At 39.9% G+C, this 27,042-nt stretch overlaps 1 protein-coding gene across 9 annotated transcripts in view; it reads left to right on the forward strand.

Annotated features, from left to right (window-relative positions):
• Nucleotides 1–27,042, forward strand: part of HHAT (hedgehog acyltransferase) — a 246,873-nt gene that overhangs the window by 85,949 nt on the left and 133,882 nt on the right. For all 9 annotated transcript variants that reach the window (XR_009152958.1, XM_058165305.1, XM_058165308.1 and 6 more), the window contains one exon: nt 7,293–7,464. Coding sequence is in view for 8 of the 9 variants with exons in the window: in XM_058165305.1 (XP_058021288.1) it covers nt 7,293–7,464 (172 nt within the window). In the remaining variant the exon portion in view is untranslated. The remainder of the gene's footprint in view (nt 1–7,292; nt 7,465–27,042) is intronic.

The following is a 27,042-nucleotide window of genomic DNA, read 5'->3' on the forward strand; positions in this document are numbered from 1 at the left end:
AATTTTTAAGAGCTCTGGTACAAGCCCCTTTGGGAATTCATGCTAGAAAATTACTTTTGAATTTATATTAGATGATTATTCTCATTAGCTATTTTAATTGTATTTTTCTTACTTGAAACATTCATGTTGATGAGATTTTAAATGGATAATGCTTTAAATATTGGCCTGTTTCCATAATTTATTTTTAACAGAGATGGTCTCTCTGGAAGGAGCTGGGAAAAGTAAAGCACAGTTTGCTATTCCGGTTGATAAAAGAGATCTATATGTTTATATAAAATTTGGAAAAAGTATATTAGTACATATGACCGTTCATTGATCAGAGGCAGTTATTTTGTGTGTGGTAATGTGTCTCTCCTAGTTCTCTCACAACTACCCTGCCTTTGGAGAACCTTGTTTCTTAGATTCTTAATATCCCAACAGCCATTACTTTTTTTTAGAACTGGGTATTGGGCTGAGTTCATCAGGCTGTTAGCAGTTCTGATCAATCCAGTGGTGGGATTCAAATAATTTAACAACCGGTTCTCTGCCCTAATGATTTCTTCCAACAACCAGTTCACCGAACAACTCAGAAAGTTAACAACCGGTTCTCCCGAAGTGGTGCGAACTGGCTGCATCCCACCACTGGATCAAACCCTGTATACTTCCTGGAATCGGGATGGGACAACTTGCTTCAGCCAGATCCCCATGGCCAGCTCACCACCACCAACTTACTGCTGCCAATTCACAAGACTGCAGAACAACTTCACAGAGCAACTTGCTGCAGGGATAACTTGTTATGGGTGGCTCGAGGGAGACCTGGACAGGTGAGTGAGCAGGTGGATGGAGCCCACAGAGTGAGAGATGGGTGATGGGGAGGCAGTGGCAGCTGGGAGATTCTTATTTTAACACTCTGCTGCAACTACTGCACCAGGCTTGAAGATCTTGCATGATAGCAGCAGTGACTCTGAGCTGCTGCTGCCATCACCACACTGGGCTCACAATTACTGCTGCTTCAATCACTGCGCCGGGCTTGCAGCTGTCATCAATGTTGTCATGGCACCGAGCTCAACACCATTGCTGATACCATCACTTCCCTGCCTCCCACCCTTACTGCCATCCCCATCATCTTCTGCTTGGGGTCTGGTGGGGCAACAATGAGGGGTGTGAAAATGGGAAGGCCCCAGCCACTGCTCCTTTCTGCCGCCTGCCCCAACATGCTCTGCATTCTGCCCACCCATTCGCCTGCCTGCCTGGCTGTCCCTCCAGCTGCCCATGGTGAGTTGTGCCTGTGGTGAGTTGACTGCGGAGAGTTGTCCTGCGGCGTCTTGATGGCGGTAAGTTGGCAGAGTTTTGAAACTATGTTGCTTTCTGCTTTGCAAGGAAATTAATCACCCAGTGGCCTTAAACATCTCAGCTGCTAGCCATAGTTCAGTATTTTAATGCTGGCTATATAACAGGAAACAGGTGTGTCTACATGCCTTAAGAAGTCTGATTGGCATGCATCATAACTGAATTGACAACACTGTAGGGGTGTGTTTTCTCTTTCCTCCACAGTACTTTGAAGATATTTTCTTTTAAAGTAGTTGCAGATAGTGAGATGTTATTAAGGATGAGTCAGTATAGCGAAAGCATCTGGCAAGCTTGCTGAAAGTTGTAATAAGAGTCATTAAGTAATCTTCTATTCTTTATGGAGAATAAGCCAATCATCTGTGTAATCACTTCCTAGCAATGAACAGAGGAAAAATAGAGAGAAAAAAATCAAGTAAAGAAATTGGAAGTTGGCTAAATGAGGAGTTTCCTCATTCCTTTTTCTGCAACAACTGAGGAAATAGCTTCTTAAAAACGCCCCAGAATTCTACTTTATATTTAATAGAACAAAAGCCTACAATAATCTCATGGAAGGAGGAGATCAGTAATCCTGTTGAGCAGGAGATCAGATATATAATCCTATTAAACAATTTCATAGACGTTGGAAGAAATATAAAATTGAGATATTTAAGTCATATACCCTCCACCTTCACCCAGTTCTGCCTAAATGATCGGAAACATTATATTTCTTCTCTGTTACATCCGAGAACAAAAAGTTTGTTTCGGAAACAATTATCTCAACAGGTGATAAAAACTTGAATGTTGATGATATTCAAATATATCATACTTCCCTTTGGAATGAGTTCTATCAGCTATTATATTTTACAGAATGATCAAACTTGCTTAGGGAAATTAGCTTACTTTTCATAAGCTGAATTTAGTGAAAATCATAAATGTGAAAGATAATGATCATAATTCACTGGTGGTATAAAGTAAGATGTTTATTTTTTTAAAAAAATGTCAAAAATGTTTTTTTTGACTGGTTAAGATCTTATCTATGTAATCCAACAGCTAAATGTTGTATATCATTATCAAAATGCCCAAGGCAATGGAATTCTTATGCTAAAAATGTTAGATGAATTCATTTTATTACATAAAAAGAATGTAATAATAAAATCATTTAACTCAAGATGCCGTGCGACTGAGAATTTAAAGTACACACAGAAATATTATTTTAAAAAGAATTAATAATGGTAGGTGACTAACATTATTAGTTTGAATTGGCAAAAGTCTTTTAAAGTCTGATGTTTGACATCAGAAAAGGAATTTTTGCATAAGGTTGCACTCCTGTTTATAGATACTCAATTGAAACTAATTCTGTTTACATATGTTTTGTTAGCATTTAGTATTAGTATTTATTAAATTTCTATACCGCCCTTCTCCCGAAGGACTCAGGGCGGTTTACAGCCAACATAAAAACAATAATTACCTTATTCACAAGACGGCATTAGAAATATATTTTCTTTTAAAGTAGTTGCAGATAGTGAGATGTTATTAAGGATGAGTCAGTATAACGAAAGCATCTGGCAAGCTTGCTGAAAGTTGTAATAAGAGTCATTAAGTAATCTTCTATTCTTTATGGAGAATAAGCCAATCATCTGTGTAATCACTTCCTAGCAATGAACAGAGGAAAAATAGAGAGAAAAAAATCAAGGAAAGAAATTGAAGTTGGCTAAATGAGGAGTTTCCTCATTCCTTTTTCTGCAACAACTGAGGAAATAGCTTCTTAAAAACGCCCCAGAATTCTACTTTATATTTAATAGAACAAAAGCCTACAATAATCTCATGGAAGGAGGAGATCAGTAATCCTGTTGAGCAGGAGATCAGATATATAATCCTATTAAACAATTTCATAGACGTTGGAAGAAATATAAAATTGAGATATTTAAGTCATATACCCTCCACCTTCACCCAGTTCTGCCTAAATGATCGGAAACATTATATTTCTTCTCTGTTACATCCGAGAACAAAAAGTTTGTTTCGGAAACAATTATCTCAACAGGTGATAAAAACTTGAATGTTGATGATATTCAAATATATCATACTTCCCTTTGGAATGAGTTCTATCAGCTATTATATTTTACAGAATGATCAAACTTGCTTAGGGAAATTAGCTTACTTTTCATAAGCTGAATTTAGTGAAAATCATAAATGTGAAAGATAATGATCATAATTCACTGGTGGTATAAAGTAAGATGTTTATTTTTTTTAAAAAATGTCAAAAATGTTTTTTGACTGGTTAAGATCTTATCTATGTAATCCAACAGCTAAATGTTGTATATCATTATCAAAATGCCCAAGGCAATGGAATTCTTATGCTAAAAATGTTAGATGAATTCATTTTATTACATAAAAAGAATGTAATAATAAAATCATATAACTCAAGATGCCGTGTGACTGAGAATTTAAAGTACACACAGAAATATTATTTTAAAAAGAATTAATAATGGTAGGTGACTAACATTATTAGTTTGAATTGGCAAAAGTCTTTTAAAGTCTGATGTTTGACATCAGAAAAGGAATTTTTGCATAAGGTTGCACTCCTGTTTATAGATACTCAATTGAAACTAATTCTGTTTACATATGTTTTGTTAGTATTTAGTATTAGTATTTATTAAATTTCTATACCGCCCTTCTCCCGAAGGACTCAGGGCGGTTTACAGCCAACATAAAAACAATAATTACCTTATTCACAAGACGGCATTAGAAATATATTTTCTTTAAGGAAAACAATTATGTAAGAAACATTATCAGTGTTTCTGATAATCAGAGCAAGATGGCACATATGTTACCTGCTTCCAAGTGCTGCTAGTGGAATAATTTTAAAAGTTTGTTATCTTAAGAGATCACAAATTCTTAAAAGATTTCAGTGTTCTACAAGAAACATTTGGTGAGAATGCTAACATTCAGTAAGTGTATTTAGTGTATGACCATTTACATCATTTAGACTACCAGTGTTTCCTGGATCAAAGATTAGGAATCATTGAATCACATTATTTGCAGTATGATGACAATATTAATATGTGGATAGCAGAAGCCCTGAAGATCTGGCTGTGCCAGCTGGCATGGGGATCTATTAGTGCCAAACAACCACTGAAGGTGGTAGATGGCTGGAGGATGTTCCTTCTGCTTTAACTTTCAAAATCTGCCTTTGTTTTTATTATTTTACTATTGTTTTTATTTATTTTTAAATCTGTTTCTGATATTGAGTTTTAAATAATTTTATGACTTTGATTTGTAAACTGTCCAGAGCCACTCAGAGTTAGTTGGGTGGTGTATAAATAGAATAGAATAGAATTTTATTGGCCAAGTGTGATTGGACACACAAGGAATTTGTCTTGGTGCATATGCTCTCAGTGTACATAAAAGAAAAGATACCTTCATCAAGGTACAACACTTATAACACTTAATGATAGTCATAGGGTACAAATAAGCAATCAGGAAACAATCAATATCAATATAAATCATAAGGATACTAGCAACAAAGTTACAGTCATACAGTCATAAGTGGTAGGAGATGGGTGATGGGAACGATGAGAAGATTAATAGTGCAGATTTAGTAAATAATTTGACAATGTTGAGGGAATTATTTGTTTAACAGAGTGATGGCGTTCAGGAAAAAACTCTTCTTGTGTCTAGTTGTTCTGGTGTGCAGTGCTCTATAGTGTCGTTTTGAGGGTAGGAGTTGAAACAGTTGTATGTCCAGGATGTGAGGGATCTGTAAATATTTTCACGGCCCTCTTCTTGATTCGTGCAGTATACAGGTCCTCAATGGAAGGCAGGTTGATAGCAATTGTTTTTTCTGCAGTTCTAATTATTCTCTGAAGTCTGTGTCTGTCTTGTTGGGTTGCAGAACCAAACCAGACAGTTATAGAGGTGCAAATGACAAACTCAGTAATTCCTCTGTAGAACTGGATCAATAGCTCCTTGGGCAGTTTGAGCTTTCTGAGTTGGCGCAAAAAGAACATTCTTTGTTGTCCTTTTTTCATGATGTTTTTGATGTTAGTTGTCCATTTTAGATCTTGCGATATGATAGAACCTAGAAATTTGAAGGTTTCTACTGTTGATACTGTGTTGTCTAGTATTGTGAGAGGTGGAAGTATGGAAGGGTTTCTCCTAAAGTCTACCACCATTTCTACGGTTTTGAGTGTGTTCAGTTCCAGATTGTTTTGGTCACACCACAAGGCTAGTCATTCGACCTCCCGTCTGTATGCAGATTCATCATTGTCTCGAATGACACCGATCACTGTTGTGTCATCTGCGAACTTCAGTAGTTTAACAGATGGATCATTGGAGATGCAATCATTGGTATACAGAGTGTTCTGCCCCTCTCAACCATCCCCCAGAAGACACACGAGCTGACTGTATTTGCCAGCAATTTATTCTTGCTACAGATATCAGCTCTGGCAACGAACCTGCGATTGCCTGCCAAGTCCTCCTTATCTCTTCAATGCTACTGCGGTCTGTTGCTGAAGCAACCCAGAGTTCAGAAGTAAACAGAAGTTCGAAAAGTCAGTTCCTGAGTCTCGCAATAAAGCAGCCGAAGTTTCCAAAAGTCAGTTTTTGTCCCTCATGGAGCCCAAAGGCAGCTCCACCCACTTTTATACTCTTTGGGGTGTGGCTCCGTGACTCAGCACTCCCTGGGCCGGCCCCTTTCTTTCTTTTGCTGCGCATGCTTCACTCGGCGTCACTGCCTTACATCTAGCCACGATTGATCCTCCTCAGCTGGCTCTTGGGGAGTTGCCAGGGGGAAGGAGGGGTCAGGAGAAAGAGGCCTTGTCAACTCCTCCTCCACCACCTGGCCTGCCTCTGGAATCTGGAGCGGAGCCAGAGACGAAGTTTCTGCAGAGGGAAGCCCTGTCGGCTCTTCCCCCTCACTCTCCGAGTCACTCTCTGCCAGGAAGCTCGGCTCGGGGCCCGCAGACACAACACTGAGAGAAGAAAAGTGGGGAGAGCACACAGCCTAGGGGGGCCCTGAGCTAATTGTACAGGTATCTGTGTGATCCTGCTTAGCTTCACCTGCTGCTTCCTATTTGTTAGGAAGCTTGTGATCCACTTACAAGTCTGTTTGATAGATAAATAAAATATCATATGTATGATCTTTACATATCAGTCATACTAGCCTTTCTGCAACATCATGTTCATAGACTATGCTCATAGAGAATTCTGGGAGTTGTCTGTCACATCTGGAGGACAGCAAGCTGCTCTATAGATGGTGGTTTTGGTAGTGTGGCATGAAACAGAAGATCCAGAAATCAATAATCAAGGCTCAGTACAGTGTATTTATTTATTTATTTATTTAACAGTGCACACATGAGAATCACTCTTCCAAAAGAAAAGTGGGAGACACACCCCTGTAGACAAATAGATGCATGTGTATTATACATTTCAGACAGGAGGGAAAAGTGATATATTGCATATGTATTTGTAATACATCTCAGGTTACTTCCTGCCCTTCTGTTATCTACAAAGAACAATTTCTATAGAAAATAGAAGGGCAGGAAGTAACCTGAGATGTATTATAAATACATATGTTAGAAGAAACATTTGTATCTTGAGATTCAGCAATTGCTATGGGGATGTTCTAATAAAACCACAGTTGTTGCAAGGACATATTGCTTATGCCTCAATTTGTCTATTAAACGGTCCCATTCATCTGAAAACTGATTTTCCCCAGAGTTGTGTTTTTATGTTTTATCATTTTTACAAATTTCTTTATTATCTCCTGTATTACAATTAAATGCATATGTTCTTCAAATTACACAAACCCAAGACTATCAGCAAGCACAATATATTTTACATTGTTTACATGTTTTAATTTTCAAACACAAAGACTAAATAAAGATTTCGACTGGAATTAAAAAGGAAAGGAAAGATTGCTTGACACAATAGTCCATTAAAATCCAATTCTATATAGTATTAATGTTTAATTTATTCTAATACAGATGAGCAAACAACAATCCTGCAATTGGAAGTCCAATCTATCTATTTTCATCTGGGGAGCTGTTCGTATTTTGATTTGGTGGTGCTTGGCAGAATTGATGATTCATTTTATGTATATGCATGCTATCTACAGTAGCATTTCACACCTGGAAGCAGTAACTTACTGGACGTTAGGTGAGTGTATGTCTCTGTGTACAGAACTGTTTGTTATGTATTTATTAAGTGGCTAATCCTAACTCAGTGTAGAATCTATGACCCCAGTGGGCTCACCAATAACAGAAGCAACAGAATGGGTTTCAGTATGGGTTTACAGATGATAATCTGTAATCATCCACAGATGATTAACATTGCCTTCTCACTAATGTCTTCATTGGGCTACTAGGAATGAGTTCTATTTAAGCGCCTCATGCTAGGGAAGATGCATGCTTAGGTTAGAAAAAGAGAAATTAAGCAGAGAAATAACAAAGGGAGCACAAATATTTAATCACCCTCATCAATTTTCATCTGTTTATACTCTTGTGTACCAAGTGTGGTGCTTGATAAATGTAATTTGCCACTCAAAGAATGGCCCATGTGACTACTCAAGTTCTTGTATCATTACACTGCATAGACAAGATGAGCCAGCCGCCAGTAGTATCTCAGCAGAAGTGCAATAGATTCTGTACCTCAAAGTGTATCGCCCCTCCCCTTCTCAACACAGCTTATCATGTTCTATATTGGAATCCTGTAAGGGCTATATTTTTTATTCTTACTCATATACCATATATCGTACAGTAGTACCTTGGTACTCAATTGCTTTGAAACATTAAATTTGATAGTCCATGCATTTCAACATGAAAAATTTGCCCTGGTACTCATCATTTGTTTGGAACTTGATACACAAATTATAATTTACCATTGTCATCTGTTTTGTGACTCACTACCTTATTCCTTATGGGAAAAAATTATTTGGTATTCATTATTTTTGGTATTCATAGTGTCTCCCGTAACAAATTAACAATGAATACCGAGGTACCACTGTGCAGGCTGATGTAATCAAGTCCATCCATCTTGCTGATAATCATCCTCTTCTACTCTTCCATTTTTCCCACTGGTAGAGTCTTCTCTAGGCAGCTGGGCTTTTGTAGGTATAGATATGTTATGGCATCTGAATTCTGGTATCTTTTTCAAAGCCTTTATTGCTACCCTCCCAAATTCTAATATTTGGTCAATTTTTGATTACTGGTCATTTTACTGTTAATCTCAAATGGCAGGATTTACCCACCACTTCAATATCTTCATTGTTAAGTTTAAGACCGTTTATTGTATCTGTTGTCATTAATTGGATCTTCTTAGTCTCATTTTTCCACTGTGCTTCTTAATTTGTATTACTTAGAGCTTCCAGATAATTTGCATTTTCAGCTGTTAGAACATCTGCATAACCTGCATTATGCAGATGTTCATCATCTGCATAATGTAGGTTATTGATGATTCTCCTTCTAATTCTAAAATCACACTCACCTTCTCCCAATCCAGCTTCCCTTGATACATTCAGCATATGGATTGAATAAATAATGGAAAAGTATGTGGCTTTGTTGCAATCCTTTGCTAATCTGGAATCTGCTTTGTTCTCTTCCATCCAGACAGACTGTGGCTTCTGGCCTGTGTATACTTTCTCATGGGGACAGTGAGATGTTCTGGAATTGCCAGTTTCCTGAGGATATTCCATAGCTTAATATGTTTGGCATAACCAAAGATCTTTCCATAATAAATGAAGCTCATGTTGACTTCTTTCTGATATTCTGTAACTTTTTCAATTATCTAGCATCCATCAGCATTAAACATAATTACTTTGCTAGCATGTGAAATTAAAGATACTGCAGAGCAGTGCAATGTATACAGGTATCAGTTTGGATATTGGAAGATTGTGTTAGTGATTAGGAAATCATTGAATGGGCAGAAGTCATTTTCTTGCTTCATTTTGAATTCCTAGGCCATGGAATCCAACTATGTTTTCCACCTTAATAACTTCGGTATTCTACTCTCCAGCCAAAAGCAACACATCTTCTTGGATGTTCTTTTAATTTCAGATTGAACCTGACCATAAAATTCATCAGTCTCCTCTTTTTCCGCATCAATGAACTTGAATAATCATATTAAAATGTTCTCCACAAACTCTAATTGATAATATTTGTTCTCAAATATTGCCCTTGTTATATCCTTCCTATGAAAACTGTGAAAACAATACCATTAATTCTTTAATTTTTCATGTCTTGAATAGTAAACAGAAAGATATTGTGGTTAAATAGGTCCAGTGCTAGTCCATTTCACACTGGTAGTGTGTCGCATTGTAGTCTATCTATTTCATCTTTCACAGTTTGAGCTTTCCCATATTCACTCCACATTTAGCTTCAGATTTTCTTTTCCTACATGGTAACATCAACCACTAGACATCCTAAAGGCTTTAATTTTGCCATGACGTAAACACATTAGTACTTTGAGAGATGATTAGTTCTTCCTTAGTAGCATATTGAATGCTATTCAGTAGGGGAAGCCTTTCATCCAGTACTGTATCATTAATCATTCTATATTTCATGTCCTTGTGGCTTTCTTGGTGAAATACAGAAATAGTTTACCATTGCTTTCTCCAGCATGGTATGAAATGACTCCTTTTCCATTGCGATCATCGCCTTCCGGCATCTTCCTGTATCACTGCTACCCAGTATACAAGCGTACTTGTTTTAGCTAGGTAGCTGAGATGACTTTCATGCCTTAGGAGTACAAATCTGGCCAAAGGTATTGTTACGCTCATTCCCCTCCCCCCAAGGAATCTCAATTTGTTGTGAAATAAATTGAAAGTGACACAGGTAAATAATATCCAATATTTTAACTCCGTAATCCAAAGAATAGGCATTTTGCTTTTGGTGTATGACTTTTTTTTAATTTGCATTTATATCCCGCCTTTCTCCGAAGACTCAGGGCGGCTTACACTATGTCAAGCAATAGTCTTCATCCATTTGTATATTATATACAAAGTCAACTTATTGCCCCCAACAATCTGGGTCCTCATTTTACCTACCTTATAAAGGATAGAAGGCTGAGTCAACCTTGGGCCTGGTGGGGCTTGAACCTGCAGTAATTGCAAGCAGCTGCTGTTAATAACAGACTGTCTTACCAGTCTGAGCCACAGAGGCCCACTTAACATATTCTTGTGAATAATAATAAAAAAATGAAAATGGAATGGAAATAATTATGGCACCCCAACCTATTATTTCACAGCACATTTTTTCAGGCAATAACTACAATCAAGCACTTTTTTGCAATTTCAACTCTTGTCAACTGGTAATTTGTCACATTTTTCTTGAACAAATGGTTCCAATTGTCTTAGGTTTGATGTGTTCCTTCTTCCAACTGTGAGTTTTAGCTCTTTCCTTAGATGTTCTATAGGACTTTGATTAGGATTCATAGCAGGCTACTTCAGTACAGTCCATTGTTTACTTTTCAACCATCCTTGGACTTCCTAAGATGCAATTTTTTAAGATCCTTATTCTGCTGGAGGACCTGTGAGAGGCAACTAAAGAAGAGCTTTCTAACACTTTGCTTTAGAATGCCTTAGTAGTCTTCTTATTTCATTGTGTCCTCCATAGATTCAAGGCATGCAATGTAAAAGGTAGCAAAGCAACCTAGCATTGTGGAACCTCCTCCATGTTTCATAGTAAGAATGGTGTTGTCAAGGTTCCAGAAAAACCTCTTCTGCATAAAAAAAACTCAGAAGCCATTGTCTTTCAGAGTGCTTTACTAGCATAAGGAAACTGGCACACGATGAGTGAAATTCCAAAACTGAACTTCCGGATTCTTTTCCCAGTTATACAAACCCCAAGAGTCCCACCCCCCTAACCCCTTTGCTGGTCACATGGTCCCACGTTCTCCCAGTTCATTCGAATATCTTCCCGCCACTCCTCCTGCAGATGTGAACACCATCCGACCTTGACCGCTTGAAGAATGTTACCATAACCCTCAACCCCCCTTCTTCCCCTCAGGGGAAAAATGTGGCAGCGTCTGGAACCTTAAGGCCTAGTATGATTTCCAGGCCTGACAGGTGTCCTTTTTAAAAAAAAAGTATAATTTTTCTTTCTGTGAACATAGAACTCTTATGACGTACCAAAACACTCTTAATTTTGTTTCATATGTCCAACGGATATCCTGCCAGAAGGATATGCATTTAAGGAAACTCCAGTCTGGAGTTTTCGTGTTTGTCTTTCAGAAGTAGGGTTTTCCTGGGTCTTCTATCAGGAAGGTCTTTCAGTCAGACAACGAAGGATGCTTTAACTTGACATTTTTTGTACCTTGATTTTGGTCCAAAATTTTTGGAGGTCAGCCAGAAATTTTCTTGGTTCTTTTTTCATTTTTCAAACTATCCTTCTGTTCAATCTGGGGTCAATTTCCCTCCTGGAAGGTGGGCTACAGTCCCATGGACCTTAAATTATGATCACAAGAACATGAAGAAACCAACATGGAGATGGTTTATTTTATTTATTTTTTATTTATTTATTTATCAAACTTCTATACCGCCCTTCTCCCGAAGGACTCAGGGCGGTGTACAGCCTTCATTTAAAACAATAAATATACATATTAAAATAACCATTAAAAAGCTTATTCAATAAAAGGCCAGATTAAAACCGTCGATTGACCATAAAAATACCCAATAAAATTACCATTAAAAGTTTAAAATTTAAATTTAGAATTTAAAAAGTCAGGCCAGTCCTGCTTGTATAAATAAATAAGTTTTCAGTTCCCGCGGAAGGTCCAAGGTCAGGCAATTGGCGAAACCGGGGAAGTTCGCTCCAGAGAGTAGGTGCTCCCACAGAGAAGGACCTTCCCTGGGGCCGCCAGCCGACACTGCTTGGCGGACGGCACCTGAGAAGACCCTCTCTGTGAGAGCGCACGGGTCGGTGGGAGGCATGTGGAACAGCAGGCGGTCCCGTAAGTACCCGGCCCTAAGCCATGGAGCGCTTTGAAGGTGGTAACCAAAACCTTGAAGCGCACCCGAAGACCACAGGTAGCCAGTGCAGACTGCGCAGGAGAGGTGTTACCGGGAGCAACGCGGTGCTCCCTCAATCACCCGCGCAGCTGCATTCTGACTAACTGCAGTCTCCGGTACACTTCAAAGGTAGCCCCATGTAGAGAGCATTGCAATAATCCAGTCGAGAAGTGACGAGAGCATGAGTGACCGTGCATAAGGCATCCCGGTCAAGAAAGGCGAACTGGCGGACCAGGCGAACCTGGTAAAAGCTCTCCTGGAGACGGCCGTCAAGTGATCTTCAAACGACAGCCGCTCATCCAGGAGAACGCCCAAGTTGCGCACTCTTTCCGTTGGGGCCAGTGACTGCTTCAACAGTCAGCCGCGTTGCAGCTGACTGTACCGGGATGCCGGCATCCACAGCCACTCCGCCTTGGATGGATTGAGTCTGAGTCTGTTTCTCCCCATCCAGACCCGCACGGCCTCCAAACAACGGGACAGCACTCGACAGCTTCGCTGGGGTGGCCTGGGTGGAAAAGTACAGCTGAGTATCATCAGCGCACAGATGATAACTCACCCCAAAGCCACTGATGACCTCGCCCAACGGTTTCATGTAGATGTTGAACAGGAGGCGAGAGAATCGACCCCGCGGCACCCCACAAGTGAGGCGCCCGCGCCGATCTCTGCCCCTGTCAACACCGACTGCGACCGGTCGGAGAGGTAGGAGGAGAACCACCGATAAACGGTGCCTCCCACTCCCAACCCCTCCAACCGGCGCAGCAGGATACCATGGTCGATGGTATCAAAAGCCGATGAGAGATCCAACAGGGCCAGGGCAGAGGGACAACCCCTATCCCTGGCCCTGCAGAGGTCATCCACCAACGCGACCAAAGCTGTCTCCGTGCTATAACCGGCCGGAAGCCGGACTGGAACGGGTCTAGATAGACAGCTTCCTCCAGGTACTGAGGAACTGCCGTACACCACATTTTCTACAACCTCCGCCACAAAGGGGAGGTTGGAGACTGGACGATAATTACCCAAAATAGCTGGGTCCAGGGAAGGCTTCTTGAGGAGGGGTCTCACCACCGCCTCTTTCAAGGCAGCGGGAAAGACCCCCTCCATCAAAGAAGCATTTATAATACCCCGGAGCCAGCCTCGTGTCACCTCCTGAGTGGCCAGCACCAGCCAGGAGGGGCACGGCTCCAGTAAACATGTAGTGGCATGCAGCCTCCCAGCAACCTGTCCATGTCCTCGGAGCCACAGAATCAAACTCATCCCAAACCACATCAACAAGACGAGCCTCAGTCATCTCATCTGGATCATCGCAATCTTGGTCCAAGCTATCCCGGCTGAGCGATTTTATCGTATAGATAACCACTAAACTCCTCGGCACGCCCCTGTAGGGGTCATCCCGTCCCCTGGTGAAGAAGGAACGGGTCACCCAAACAGGGCGGCCGGGCGGTTATCTGCCGACGCAATGAGGGAGGAGGCGAGAACGCCGCCACCCTCAGTGCCACTAGGTAGGTCTTTGAAAAAGCCCTAACTAGTGGCCGATCAGCTTCGGAGCGGCTGGACCTCCAGGTGCTCTCTAGGCGTCTTCTCCGGCGTTTCATCTCTCTCAGCTCCTCAGAGAACCAAGGAGCTAATCGAGATCTGCGCCGGGTCAGAGGTCGCAAAGGCACGACACGGTCCAAAGCCCCAGCCGCGCCTGTTCCCAGGCCGCGACTAGTTCTTCAGTCGTGCCATGGGTAAGATCCTCAGGAACGGCCCAAGCTCCGCCTGGAACCTCTCAGGGTCCATCAGGCGCCTGGGACGGAACCAACGCATTGGCTCCGCCTCCTGCAGTGGTGAGTAGCGGTCTGAAAGTCTAGGCGGAGGAGAAATGATCTGACCATGACACCGGTATTGTCACTAAATCTCTTACTACCAGATCATTAAACCACTGTCCAGAGATATAAATCAGATCCAGCGCAGATCCCCGTGTGAGTAGGGCCATCAGTTACTTGAATCAGGTCCAAGGCCGTCATGGAAGCCTGGAACTCCTGAACCACTGTTGATGACAAGCCAGCCGATGGCAGATTGAAATCGCCCATGACCAAAAGTCTGGGGATCTCAACAGCCACCCGGCAAGCACCTCCAGTAGCTCAGGCAGGGCTGTAGTCACGTAGCAAGGAGCCAGGTACGCGATCAACAAACCCATCTGATTCTTATGGCCCCACTTCACAAGAAGGGATTCACAGCCGGCTATCTGAGGAACAGTGGTCTCTCGGCTCTAGACCCTCTCTCATTACAACCGCCACCCTCCACCCCTACCCTGGGCCCTTGGCTGATGGAATGCTCGAAACCTGGCGGGCACAGTTCAACTAGGGCACCCCTTCTGCACCCAGCCAGGTCTCCGTAATGCCCATAAAGTCCGTGGATTCCCCTGGATAAGATCGCAAATCAGGGGGCCTTGTTAACCACGGACCGGCATTGCACAACATCAACCGGAGGCCCGGCTCTGAGGATCCTGACCTTCCGGGAACGGGAAAGACTAGGGGCCGGAGCACGATCGCTTAAACAGCGAACACGTGCTCCCAACGAACGACACGGCCCCTTGCTTCCGCCATATCTGCCCCTCCCACTTACCGTACAGATGGAACCAACTTCCAATTCTGGAACGAACCCTCACCCTCCCTCGGACCAGATGAAAACGCCGTGAACTGGGACTGGGACTGAACCAACCTCCCGACGGGATCTCCTCCCGCCACTTTCCTCCCCTTTAAAAACCCTTATTAAAAACCTATGTACAAAACCCCATAAATTCTTCTTCCTCGATGCCACCTCTCCGGGTCCCAAGACCTCGTTAAGGCCGCCTCGATAACCCAGATGGCTATTCCTGCGAGGCGGGGAACCTCGCAGTTGAAGAAGTTCGCAGCCGATATTTCATGCATAAAGATCTAAATAACAGCGGGAGAGGAAAAGTTCCCGGTCAGTAGATGGTATTGCGGACGATGGGTGAGACCGGAACAGTCACAGACAACGGCCAAAAGGCCGGTAGGGCAACAGTTAGATGAAATAAAAGTTGGGCTGATGAATTCTGCCCATAATGTCGCCCATTGACTAAGGTCAAAGTTCCACCTGCCAGAGCTGTTCGTATCCAAACCGGCGATAACATTGCCGCCAAAAGTGCGGCAAACCGTCCAGGCATCCGCAAAGATGGCAAATGCGGTCAATGATGGTGAATCGTTGGGTTGTTGGTATCCGTGCTGCTAAGCAGAGCTGCCAAAAAATCAGCGGCCCACACTCAGTCGCCGATGTCCTGACGACCGGCTGCAGCAACCTCGCCAAGCCAGGCCATTTCTAGCGCACCAATCCGCGCCCTTCCAAAATGGGGGCCGTCGTTCATCATCATTAGTAGTGGCCTCCGATGGTATCAGGGCCACTGTTGGTATCATTGCCGCTGGACGCTTCAGCCGGTGACACCCATGCTGGGTTATCATGTTTGGCTATTGCCATCTTTTTTCCCCTTTGGCAACTCTCTGCTTTTCTTTCTGTGATCCATGTCCATTTTTTTTTGTCTTTTAATGACCCCCGTAGTCCCTTTCATTGGGGTGGAGTTGGGGCAACTGAATGGAACTGAGTGTTTACTGGCTGGATACCTTTCCAGTCGCCAATGAGGATTTCACAGCAGATATATTCTCATTGTACCAAGAGAGAGAAATATCTGCCTCTATTTAGGATTGAGCTCACAGCCTCCTGATTGTGAGGCAAGAGCTCCACCTTTAGGCTACCGCACTACTCTGTAGTCCATGTTCATTGTGCTGTACAAAATGCCCCGGAGAGTACTTTTCTCCATACAGATAGGCTGAGTGACTAATTATGAGATTGAAGACACTGTGAATTAAACATTCTGCTTGAGACATCATTAAAGTCCAGTTATATCTTTTAGCTTCTAAGGGGAACCAGTAATTATATCAATGCTATTCTCATTTTCTATTATTTTTGTAGACATAAAAACTTGTTCATTATGTTCACTTCATTAAATTAATTCAATCATCACTTTGTGAAAAACGGATCTTTAATAAAAAAAAGAATGCTAGTAATTGATGCTTATAGATTTGGAAATGTGGCCATTTGTTGAGCAGTTGTTATGAGGTAGACTATACTTCACATTGTATTTGAGAAATTTTGGAATGCTTTTCTAATCCTTATTAGAAGTTTGAGAGCTAGTTTGGTGTAGTAGTTAAGGCATCAACCTAGAAACTGGGTGACTGTGCGTTCTAGTCCTGCCTTAGACACAAAGCCAGCTGGGTAACTTTGACTAGTAATTTTCTCTCAGCCCTAGAAAGGAGGCAATGGCAAACCTCTTTCTAAAAACCTTGCCAAGAAAACTTCAGGGACTTGTCTAGGCAGTCTCCAAGAATTAGACATGATTGAACAGAAAAAAAAAATACAGATCCAGCCTTCCCTACATGAATGAGGCTGTTTTCAATAGCAGCTTCCAGACTGTGGGATATTTTATTTTCTACAATCCATCAAGAACTTTTTCTTAGTCTTTTCTTTTTCTGCCAACTGATTTAAGGTTTCCTGTTTGTCTTGCCAAACAGATGGTTTTGATATGACACATGCTCCTTTTATGTTTTAGCTGCTTCCGATTTGGGACTGTTACTTTATTTTGCAAGCAATAATTGAAATATGCAAACTATCTTGCCAAAAATAATGTCACATTTTCCAGTTTTAATATACAATTTTTTATAATTTCTAAAAGAGATAATATATAAATAATTCTGCTTTTCTCCCCTAAATACTGGGCATTCAAATAATTATGGAACTAAGCCCAATAAGTCCCTCGAAGCTAATATAAATTAGACATCAATGTTGTGATTTTGCTTTATCTCTTATTTTATTTGCATAATACTTATAATGGAGGGTGGAAAAATGGTATTGCTTATTGTCCCTAAAAAATAGAGCAAAATCCCGTTATATGATAAAAGAAAATGCACCTACTTGGAATTGTAAAGTGAATTGTACTTGAATCCTCAAGTACGATTGAATTGAATTGAATTGAATCCTCATAGTAACTTCTTGATTAGATTTTTAGTTATCCTTTACAAGGAGTTTTCTATGAAATATTTGGATTTTGTTTCTGTCTCCTTTTCATCCTTACAGTAGTATGCTAGCATTTAGAAATATTTGTCCTGCTTTTTCTGTGTTAATAGATCAGAAAGTAGATTTGCCTACATTAAGATTTGTCTATAGAGATTTTCAGGCATCCAGATCATGGCTCTTCCAAAGGTGCCTTTTTCAAAAAGCAACTGAACTGAAGAAGCTTCTTGGATGAGAAGCAAAATGTCTTCAAGGAAAAACAAAGTCCAGTTGCCTTTTGAAAAAGCATTTTTGGGACTACACTAATACTTTCCAAGTCAGAAGTGATGCTCAGGACAGCCTTGGCATTCAAGAACAAGCTAAAGAAATTTATGTGTTGATTACTAAACAAATTTATAAAAGTAGTCTGGGTGAAAACCAAATTAAGACAACATAGAGTGATCACAAAAGGATCTCTTCCATTTCCCTCTCTCTTTCCCTCCTCATTTCCAATTTGGGTCTTAGAAAATCTGGTTGGTTTTCCAATTTTTGCACAAGTTTTTACATTATACATGTGCAGATATGGCAAAGAAAGTGGGACACAGGATTTCTTTAAAACATTTTAAATTAACACCACTAATTTAATACAAGTGCATCTCTACTTATATTCACTAATTAGACATAATAGGAATAATGGAATAAATCAAAAGATGAGTGGGAGCAACAGAGATTTTTCTTCAAGTAAAGAGTTTTCTCAACGAAGAATAAGTGTTCATGCAAAATACATTTTTACAAATGTAAAAATTAGTATGTCGGCTGTTCGAGATAGACCAGGCAAGGAAGTCAAGGTTATTCTTACTGATACTTTTATTATAAAGTTATGGTTACAGGATCTTGCTATTCTGAATGCGCTTTCCCCCTCCCTCCCTTTATTATGGTGAAGAGGGCCTTATTGGAAAACGCAACAGTTCACAACTCTGTCCTAGACTCAGATTTTCTTTGTCTTGGTTGCAGCTCTTTTTCCTGTTCCTCAGCATGATTCCTTCTACCCAACATACAGAAAGGGTATTTCAGTCCTTCTATGGATTTCAAAAAGAATCCTCTGGAATACAGAACTCTTCAATTTTGTACTAACACTCTATTTCAGTGTTCTACTTGCGATATTGTAGTTGCATCCAGGGAAGATCCAAATTCAAGTATCTATTGAGATTCTCAGTCATCCAGGTCATGGTTGTACCAAAAGTGCTTTTTCAAGAGGCAACTGGACTTTCTGTTTTTTCTTTGAAGACGTTTCACTTCTCATCCAAGAAGCTTCTTCAACTGAAAAAAGCTGCCTCTTGAAAAAGCACTTTTGGGACAAGCAAATTCAAACTTACTTTGAGCCATATAAGGTGACTGGTGCTTTCTACCAGCTACTATCTCTCAGCAAACCTTCTTCATAAAATATAGCATTTTGGAAATGCTATAATAAAATAATCACTGCCTTGCAGCCAAATAAATCATGTTGGGATAATTATCTATCTATCTATCTATCTATCTATCTATCTATCTATCTATCTATCTATCTATCTATCTATCTATCTATCTATATACATACATACAAGTGGAGCTTAAGATACTGTATAATGACTTTACTTTTTGAATTGTTTTCAATTATTTTCTAACAAAATATTTTTTTCCAGCAGTCAGGACAACTTTAGAAATATAGCTTACAGTATGCTAATTAAGTTAATGACCAGCATGATATTATCATATACCATAAGATGATACATTTGTACCCTTACCCATTTGAAATCATCAATTTGTTGTGATATTCATTTATGATGCTTACCAATTACCTTTTTTGACAAAAGAACTGTGTTACTGTAAAAAGTGTATGTGTTTGATCGGCCACACTTGGAATATTGCATTCAGTTTTGGTCGCCATGATGTAAAAAAGATGTTGAGACTTTAGAAAGAGTGCAGAGAAGAGCAACAAAGATGATTAGGGGACTGGAGGCTAAAACATGAAGAATGGTTGCAAGAACTCGGTATGCCTAGTTTAATGAAAAGAAGGACTAGGGGAGACATGATAGCAGTGTTCCAATATCTCAGGGGTTGCCACAAAGAAGAGGGAGTCAAACTATTCTCCAAAGCACCTGAGGGTAGAACAAGAAGCAATGGGTGGAAACTAATCAAGGAGAGAAGCAACTTAGAACTAAGGAGAAATTTCCTGACTGTTAGAACAATTAATCAGTGGAACAACTTGCCTGCAGAAGTTGTAAATGCTCCAACACTGGAAATTTTTAAGAAAATTTTGGATAACCATTTGTCTGAAATGGTGTGGGGTTTCCTGCCTGGGCAGGGGGTTGGACTAGAAGACCTCCAAGGTCCCTTCCAACTCTGATATTATTATTATTATAATAGATTCTTGTGGGGAAAGAAAGCTTTTAACCAATTAGGATCATGAACATTCACAGCCTTCAAATGAGTTCAGTGTTTTGGGGTTGAAGATATTATTTGGCCCAGCTGTCCTATCCGAATGAGAAATCTCTCTTCCACAGTGTTAGGCCCACCTTTCATTTCTACAGATACTTATAACCATTCATTTAGTCAGTATTTGAAATTACAGTGGCACTGAAAAAAATGACATGACAGTTTTATCACACAACCATTGCATTATCTCCATAGTCATGTGATCAAAATTTGGACGCTTAGCAACTGGAATGTATTTATGATGGTAGGAGTATCCCTGGGGTCAAGTGATCGCCTTTTGCAACCTTTTGATAAGCAAAGTCAACGGGGAAGCCAGAGTCACTGTGTTACTGATTTAACTGCAGTGATTCACTCAGCAGCTGTGGTAAGAAAGGTTGTAAAATGGGGCAAAACTCACTTAACTGCTTTGCTTAGCCACATAAAATTTTGGGCTCAATTGTGGTTCAATAAAGGAAAAAGCCCTCATGATGTTATGCAGGGATGGGCTTCAAAAAACTTAGCAAGGGGTTCTCTGCCCGGTTGCTGGGTGGGCATGGTGATGGTGGGCATAACCTAGTCAGTCTCCTGCACCACGGCGCTGGGGGGGTTTTTTGCCCTCCCCAGACTCCAGAGGTTTTCCTCGAGCCTCCAAACTGTACAGAATCTTAGCTAGAGGTTCTCCAGAACCCCTGCAAACCCCCAGCAGCCCAACCCTGAGGTTACCTAGTTTGGGTATTGAAATGTCTGCAAGAAAACTACCAAGCTCAGAGAGTACCAAGGACCCTCAATTGTGACTGTAAGTTGAGGACTACCTGTAATCATTTCTTGATTTTCCCTTGGGTGGGGGGTGGGAAGGAAAAGAAAGCATGGCAAATTACCCTTGAAGGCAAATAGCCTTCAAAAAACTTTCCTTGGAGTAAGGCCATGGGAGTGAATGTGACTACTCATCTGCTTTATATGTTATGAAATAAGTCCCATATCCTTTTTTCACACATGAAAATTTCCAAGGAAATGAAGATAAAGACAGAAGACAAGAGTTGGTAACTAATATCTTTGTCTTTAATAATTATTCTCTGACCACTAGTAATGGGTGAAATCTAAATTTTTTTGCTACCTGTTCTGTGGGTGTGGCTTGGTGGGTGGGTGTGTCCTGTGACTGAATGGGTGTGGCCAACTCAATGTCACTCACAGCCATGCCCACTCAGTCACAACCACCCCCCCACCAAGCCACGGCCACAGAACCCAGTAAGGGAAAAAAATTAATTTCTATTCTGCCTTTTCCCTTTCCCTCGCCACCTGTTCTCCCTTCACCTAGGCCCCAAAGCCGCCACCTGCCTCAACGGGATCGGAGAATGCACCATTCCCCAACTCCGGCCTTTCTCCGGAGCTGCCGCCCACTCACTGCCCGCTCACCGCCTGCTCGCCCTTCGCCTTTGGTCAGGGGCCAGGGCCCAGGGACGCCCCATTCCCTGAGGCCCCGGAGTCGCCCCCTGCTCGCTGCCTCCTCAACCGGATCGGGCGAGCAGGTGGCAAGCTGCCTTCTTGGTGTTCCGGTGTCCAGCTTGCGAAGGCTGGACTGCAGGCCTTGGAGTGGTTCGGGGGCGTGGCCAGCCAGCGATTGCTACTGGATCGGTGAACCAGAACCAATCTCCGCTACCTACTCATCCGATCCGGTCCAATCCGGTAGCATTTCACCCCTGACTAGTAAGTTCTACTTGAGAACAACAAAACAAGTAGAAGTTAACCCCACTAAATTCAGGAGTGACATTGTTCAACATTGTCTATGTCTTCAAGAGGGAAAGTTGCTGCATGGATGAAGTACTAATTTCTCCAAAAAGCACCCTGTATGTTTCCCAATTAGAGTAGATGTGAGATGGCTCCTCTATCAGTTCACTGGTCATGTACTTTAGTTCTCCTTTAAAGGGCAGAACATTTGGGCAACTATGCACTAGTGTAGACAGTATCTGGAGAAATGGATGACATCTGGGGATAGAGCTTCCTTAATAGTTTTAAGAGTTAAGGCTTGTTTTTCCCTCTAACATCTCCTAGTCTTGTGTAGAAGCTAGGGGAGACAATTGGATTTCATCCTTGGATAACATCTGTGCCTTGAGCTTAATTCCAGCACCAACATCAAGTTGACAACTATTAATTATTTTTGAAATTTGGCACCATTTGTTCCTAATAGTTTGTCCCAAGCACTAATCTAGCAGCTGTCTTTTCAGCTAGTATTGCTTCTTCTTGCATAGGCAGTTTCATGTAATATAGTTTTATGAGATGAAAGCATGAATAAACATGCCTCAATCTACATTTGTTGTACATCTAAAAGTGATTAGCACAACCAGTTGATAGCAATTTGCATTAAAAAAAATACATTAAGTGCCATAGCTACTGTAGCCCTATGGAATAAGAAAGTATGAATTTGCATTATACTTTGGTCATATTGAAAAAGAGATGATGTATATCACTGCTTGGTACCCTTTCAAGCATGAAATAGTACTATTCATTTTTATTGTTAAAATTGAGGAATAATCATTCTTGATTCAGAATTAATATGAAATGCTGTGGCTGATATCTTTAATTTATAGACTAATAACCCAGAAAATTATTTTTAAATTCAGTTTTAAAGTTTCTATTTTTTTAATGAAAGATTTTGGTGTCTCTGAATTCATTGACATGATAATGAACTATTAACAAAGGAATGTATTTGTGCTGTTCAAATAATGTTGGGCAGGAAGAATTTTGAAATAAGAAAATACAGACTCTGGCACAAGATATTTAATGAGATCTAATGCAGTTCATGTACTATGCAAATACTTTTTACCTAAGGGCTATAAATATCCTTAGAGTAAAATATGATGGTTGCTTTATTGAAACAGACCATCGTCATTAGTCCCATCTAATATACTTAAGCTGAGAGATATGGGTGAAACAAAGTAGTTGCATGGCAGCTGGATTTAGACCCAGCTCTTCTTTTTCCCATCACCATCTTTGTGACCCTCAGTGGGTAGGCTTATGAAAATAAAATATGTATTTGTACTATAGCACAGAGAGTATTTAAAATGATGGTTTTAAGGTACATTAAGATAGTTACTCTACATCAAGGGTCTCCAACCTTGGCAACTTTAAGACTTGTGGACATCAACTCCCAGAATTCCTCAGCCAGCTTTGCTGAGGATTCTGGGGATTGAAGTCCACAAGTCTTAAAGTTGCCAAGGTTGGAGATCCCTTCCCTACATGCTTCTAATTATTATATTTTGGGATTCTTCCCCTAGCTCTTCAACAGCCCTGATTAAATATGTCTTTGAACAGTGTTTGCATGTGAAATACATTTCAGTGTATTTTTTCATGTACTTTCTAGAGTTCTCCATGGACAATACTGTCTTCCACCTTTGTTAGGCTAATAGCAAAACAAAAAACAAAAAACCCAGTCACAGGGTGGTACATGACAGTCAACAGAGGCTATTCTCTGTTAAAAACACCCATGGGAAGAAAGCCAATAGTTAGGTCAAACTTAAAAAGAGTAAGATTTCTCTTCCTAGTAAAACTGAAGTGAATTCAGCCAATCCTATTGCTTTTCATTGTTGTCTCTTTGGCCTTATTCATTGTGGGTCTCTAATTCATTTAGGTGACTTATGCACATGGAATTTTCTAAAACTTATGGAATTGTTTAGTGGGAGCTCTGTGTGACTAAGTAGACTGCCAACAAAGGCCTGTAGCTCCACTTTGACCATCATCATATTTTCATCCTTGAACTCATTGCTCTTCTGCTTTATTAAAATTATTTTTAATATCTAGTTCTATACTTAGGAAGTATTTACATGCAAAAGTTTGTTCCTTTTTTCTGTGCTTGCTTTAATATCTTCAAAACTCTTTGATTTTTTTTTTGGGTCGGGACGTCTTCTCCAGCTTCATGCGTATCTTTAAGGGTCAATGTTTCAGGAGCAAACTTTCTCTCCATTATGGATGGGTATAGAGCAGGGGTGAAATACAGCAGGTTCTGACAGTTTCTGGAGAACCTACAGTGGAAATTTTGAGCAGTTCAGAGAACCGGTAGCAGAAATTTTGAGTAGTTTAGAGAACCAGCAAATACCACTTCTGGCTGGCCCCAGAGTGGGGTGGGAATGGAGATTTTGTAATTTCTTTCCCCCAGGAGTGGGGAAGGAATGGGGATTTTGCAGTATTCTTCCCCTGGAGTGGGGTGGAAATGGAGATTTTGCAGTATCCTTCCCCTGCCACACCCACCAAGCCACACCATGCCCACCAAGCCACGCCCACAGAACCGGTGGTAAAAAAATTGGATTTCACCACTGGTATAGAGTATGTCCTTTCTCCATTAGAAAAGGTCACATAATAGACATTTGTAAGCACTGTAGGCACTTAATAAATAGGCTTGCCGCCATCATTGTTTTCATTTGCAAACACTCGCAGGGGAACAAGTTCTGAAGACAGATTCTGAAGCTGTTTTGTGAGAAACTGTGAAAAGTGGAGGTTGAGGTGTTTTGGTTTATATAAGAAAAGGAACACAGTCCAGATGTGAGAGACACAAGAAAATACATTTCAAAGAAACTCCACTTTAATTTATTCACTATAATTAGGGCTGGGAATTTGATTTTAGTTTTCAAAAATCTTCTTTTGTCACAAACTAACATTAAAGACATGTATTTGGAATGGATCTTATTCTTGCTTTTCTGACTTCATAAGGCTTTACACCAGTGTAGCCCATTTCTTCAGTCTTCCTACCACATCCAAAAGTTGTCTGGTAGCTTTCTCATCAAACAAATGAGATTCATTCCCACATACGTAAGATTTTCAGATCTCTCCTGGAATAATGGAAACCTTCCATTGAGGGATCAAAACTTTTCCTGCCTGATTTCAACCAGCATAGAAAGATTAATTTTTATAGCAGCCTGAGTAACCAAGACTTGGTTCCTCAATCAAGAACGTTATTTTGCATTGTTTAGTCTTTATAAGCAATTTTTCTTCTAACCCTAAGCCTATCTCCAGCACTCCATGAGCAGACCACTCACAAAATTGTGTCGCGAGATTGGGTCCAAAGAGTTTAAGGCAGATGGAAACAGATGCTTAAAAGAACTGTCAAAGTCACATTGACCTTGATTTTTTTGTTTAGATCCTAGAGATCATGTGGTGCATTCAGATGGATCCCATAGAACCTTGTTTCTCTGTTGGCAACATTCTTGCCAAAATACAAGAAGGGACATGCTGCTGAATGGGAAAGTCCAATAAATCCTGACAGTATGAACTCAGCATTTTTTCTGATTATGTTAAGAATGGAATTATAACATATATAAAGAGCATGCCAAGAAAAGACTATAGCTTTAACCCAATAAAATATAAAAATCTTTTTGAAAGTAAATCCATCAGCAGCTGGTTTGATGCATAATATTTTAAGCACCATTGAAAATAATCAACCAGAGTAGAATACTGTGAAGAAGTTCCAGCCAAGAGCCACTGTATATAAATATGTCCATGTTATATCTCACAGCTATATTTTGATCTTGAATATAAATTACCATGTTATTTATTCCACAAGTAAGAAACATATTTAGAACTGTAGAATGTATTTAGAATTAAATTACATTATATGAAATAAGTGTAAAACATCTGTATCCAAAATTATGCTAAAGGCTATGTATACAGTAATATAGTTAGCATATTATACATTTTATGAAGCCTTCATGTCTTGTCTGCTTCAAAATATATCCACAAAGTGCTAAGATCATTTCGGAGAAAGAGAATTGAATAACACAATCTTGAGTTCTAAAGTCTCAAAAGCTCCCATTGCTCTTTTTTACTGTGCTGCTCGCAAAACTTTTAGAACTTCTGAACTGTATTTTAGAATTGTTTAGATCACTACAAATGGACCTAAGCATAACTGATAGGCCTTTTCAGACTCTCAATAATTTTCAACATGCCAAAAAGTCTCTTCAACCTCTTTTTCCATATTGAAGCAATAACACGGGTATGGCACCTGCCTAAGGAATTTTAAGTCAATATATCTCAACCTTTTGCAGAGGGCCAGTTTAAAACAATTGTGTTCTTCATAACACTGGACAGAGCAATGAGACAAATAAAACAGATTTGTTGGTTTGAATAAAGTAGTTTTTAAAATTTCTGCATCACAGCCACCCATCTATCCATCCAATGTCAACAACTGATGATGATTTGTATGTAACTGGAGAAGCTCTGGTTAGGAAGAATAATAGTGATTTGTCAAACATTTCTCCTAAGTAATTACTGTTATGCTGATCTTTACAGATGATTTGATTCTGTTAAGAAAAAGAGGTTGCAGAAAAATCATTTTTTTCTTTAGTACTATTTTTTACTAGTATCTTCACACATTTCAGGTTAAATACATATCTTTAATAATGGAAAACCAAAGAAGATACTGGGAAAAATGAGAAAATATTAAAATTAGCTGTAAATTAACTAATAAGCTTGCTCCATGTATGTTGAGGACAAGGAATCACATAAGAATCTGTTAAGAATTAGTTTTGACAGATATTCAGAACTGAATTAATTAATTAGATAAGGAGCTTGCAGATTGAGACTTTTTTTTAAAAAATGGGTTTAATCAAGGCAATAGATCACTTATAAAATCTGAATGAGTGCTTAATATGTGTTATATTCTTCAAAAATGTATAAGACACTAATACAGTTAAAAATTGGAAATGCAGAGTTGATGAAAGTGTTATATGAATTCCATTTTGAGAAGAGAAATACTAGAAGGAGAATCAAAATGAGTATACAAAAACTTATTCCTAGATTATCCTTCAATAACTTTATAGGAAATCTACTTAGAGACTATATCTTTGCCACTTCATTTTGTGCAGTATAGGATTATTGTGTACTTTTTATGTTTTAGTGGTTACTGTTGTGAGCTGCTCAGGATTTATTGTATATAAAATGAGTGGCTATAAGTCTAATAAATAAGTAAGTAAAGTAAATTCCAGTGAATGTTTCATATCTAAGAAAAACAATGTTTTCTGGTAAGAATATAATTTTGTAAATAATACATTGTTAATACTTTTAGTAGTGGCTGCTACACTTTAACCCTTAATCTTAAAAAAGAAAGCTATCTGTATGACATTAGGAAAATGCAACAGTTGTGAATGATACAATGTTTGTGAATTAGAATATATGGAAATAGAGCCTTGATTTTTGTAAAATGTTGAAAATGAATTGATTCAAATTAGTGAATTGTTACTGCTGGG

This window comes from Ahaetulla prasina, chromosome 1 (assembly GCF_028640845.1).
Source record: "Ahaetulla prasina isolate Xishuangbanna chromosome 1, ASM2864084v1, whole genome shotgun sequence".
NCBI classification, from domain to species: domain Eukaryota; kingdom Metazoa; phylum Chordata; class Lepidosauria; order Squamata; family Colubridae; genus Ahaetulla; species Ahaetulla prasina.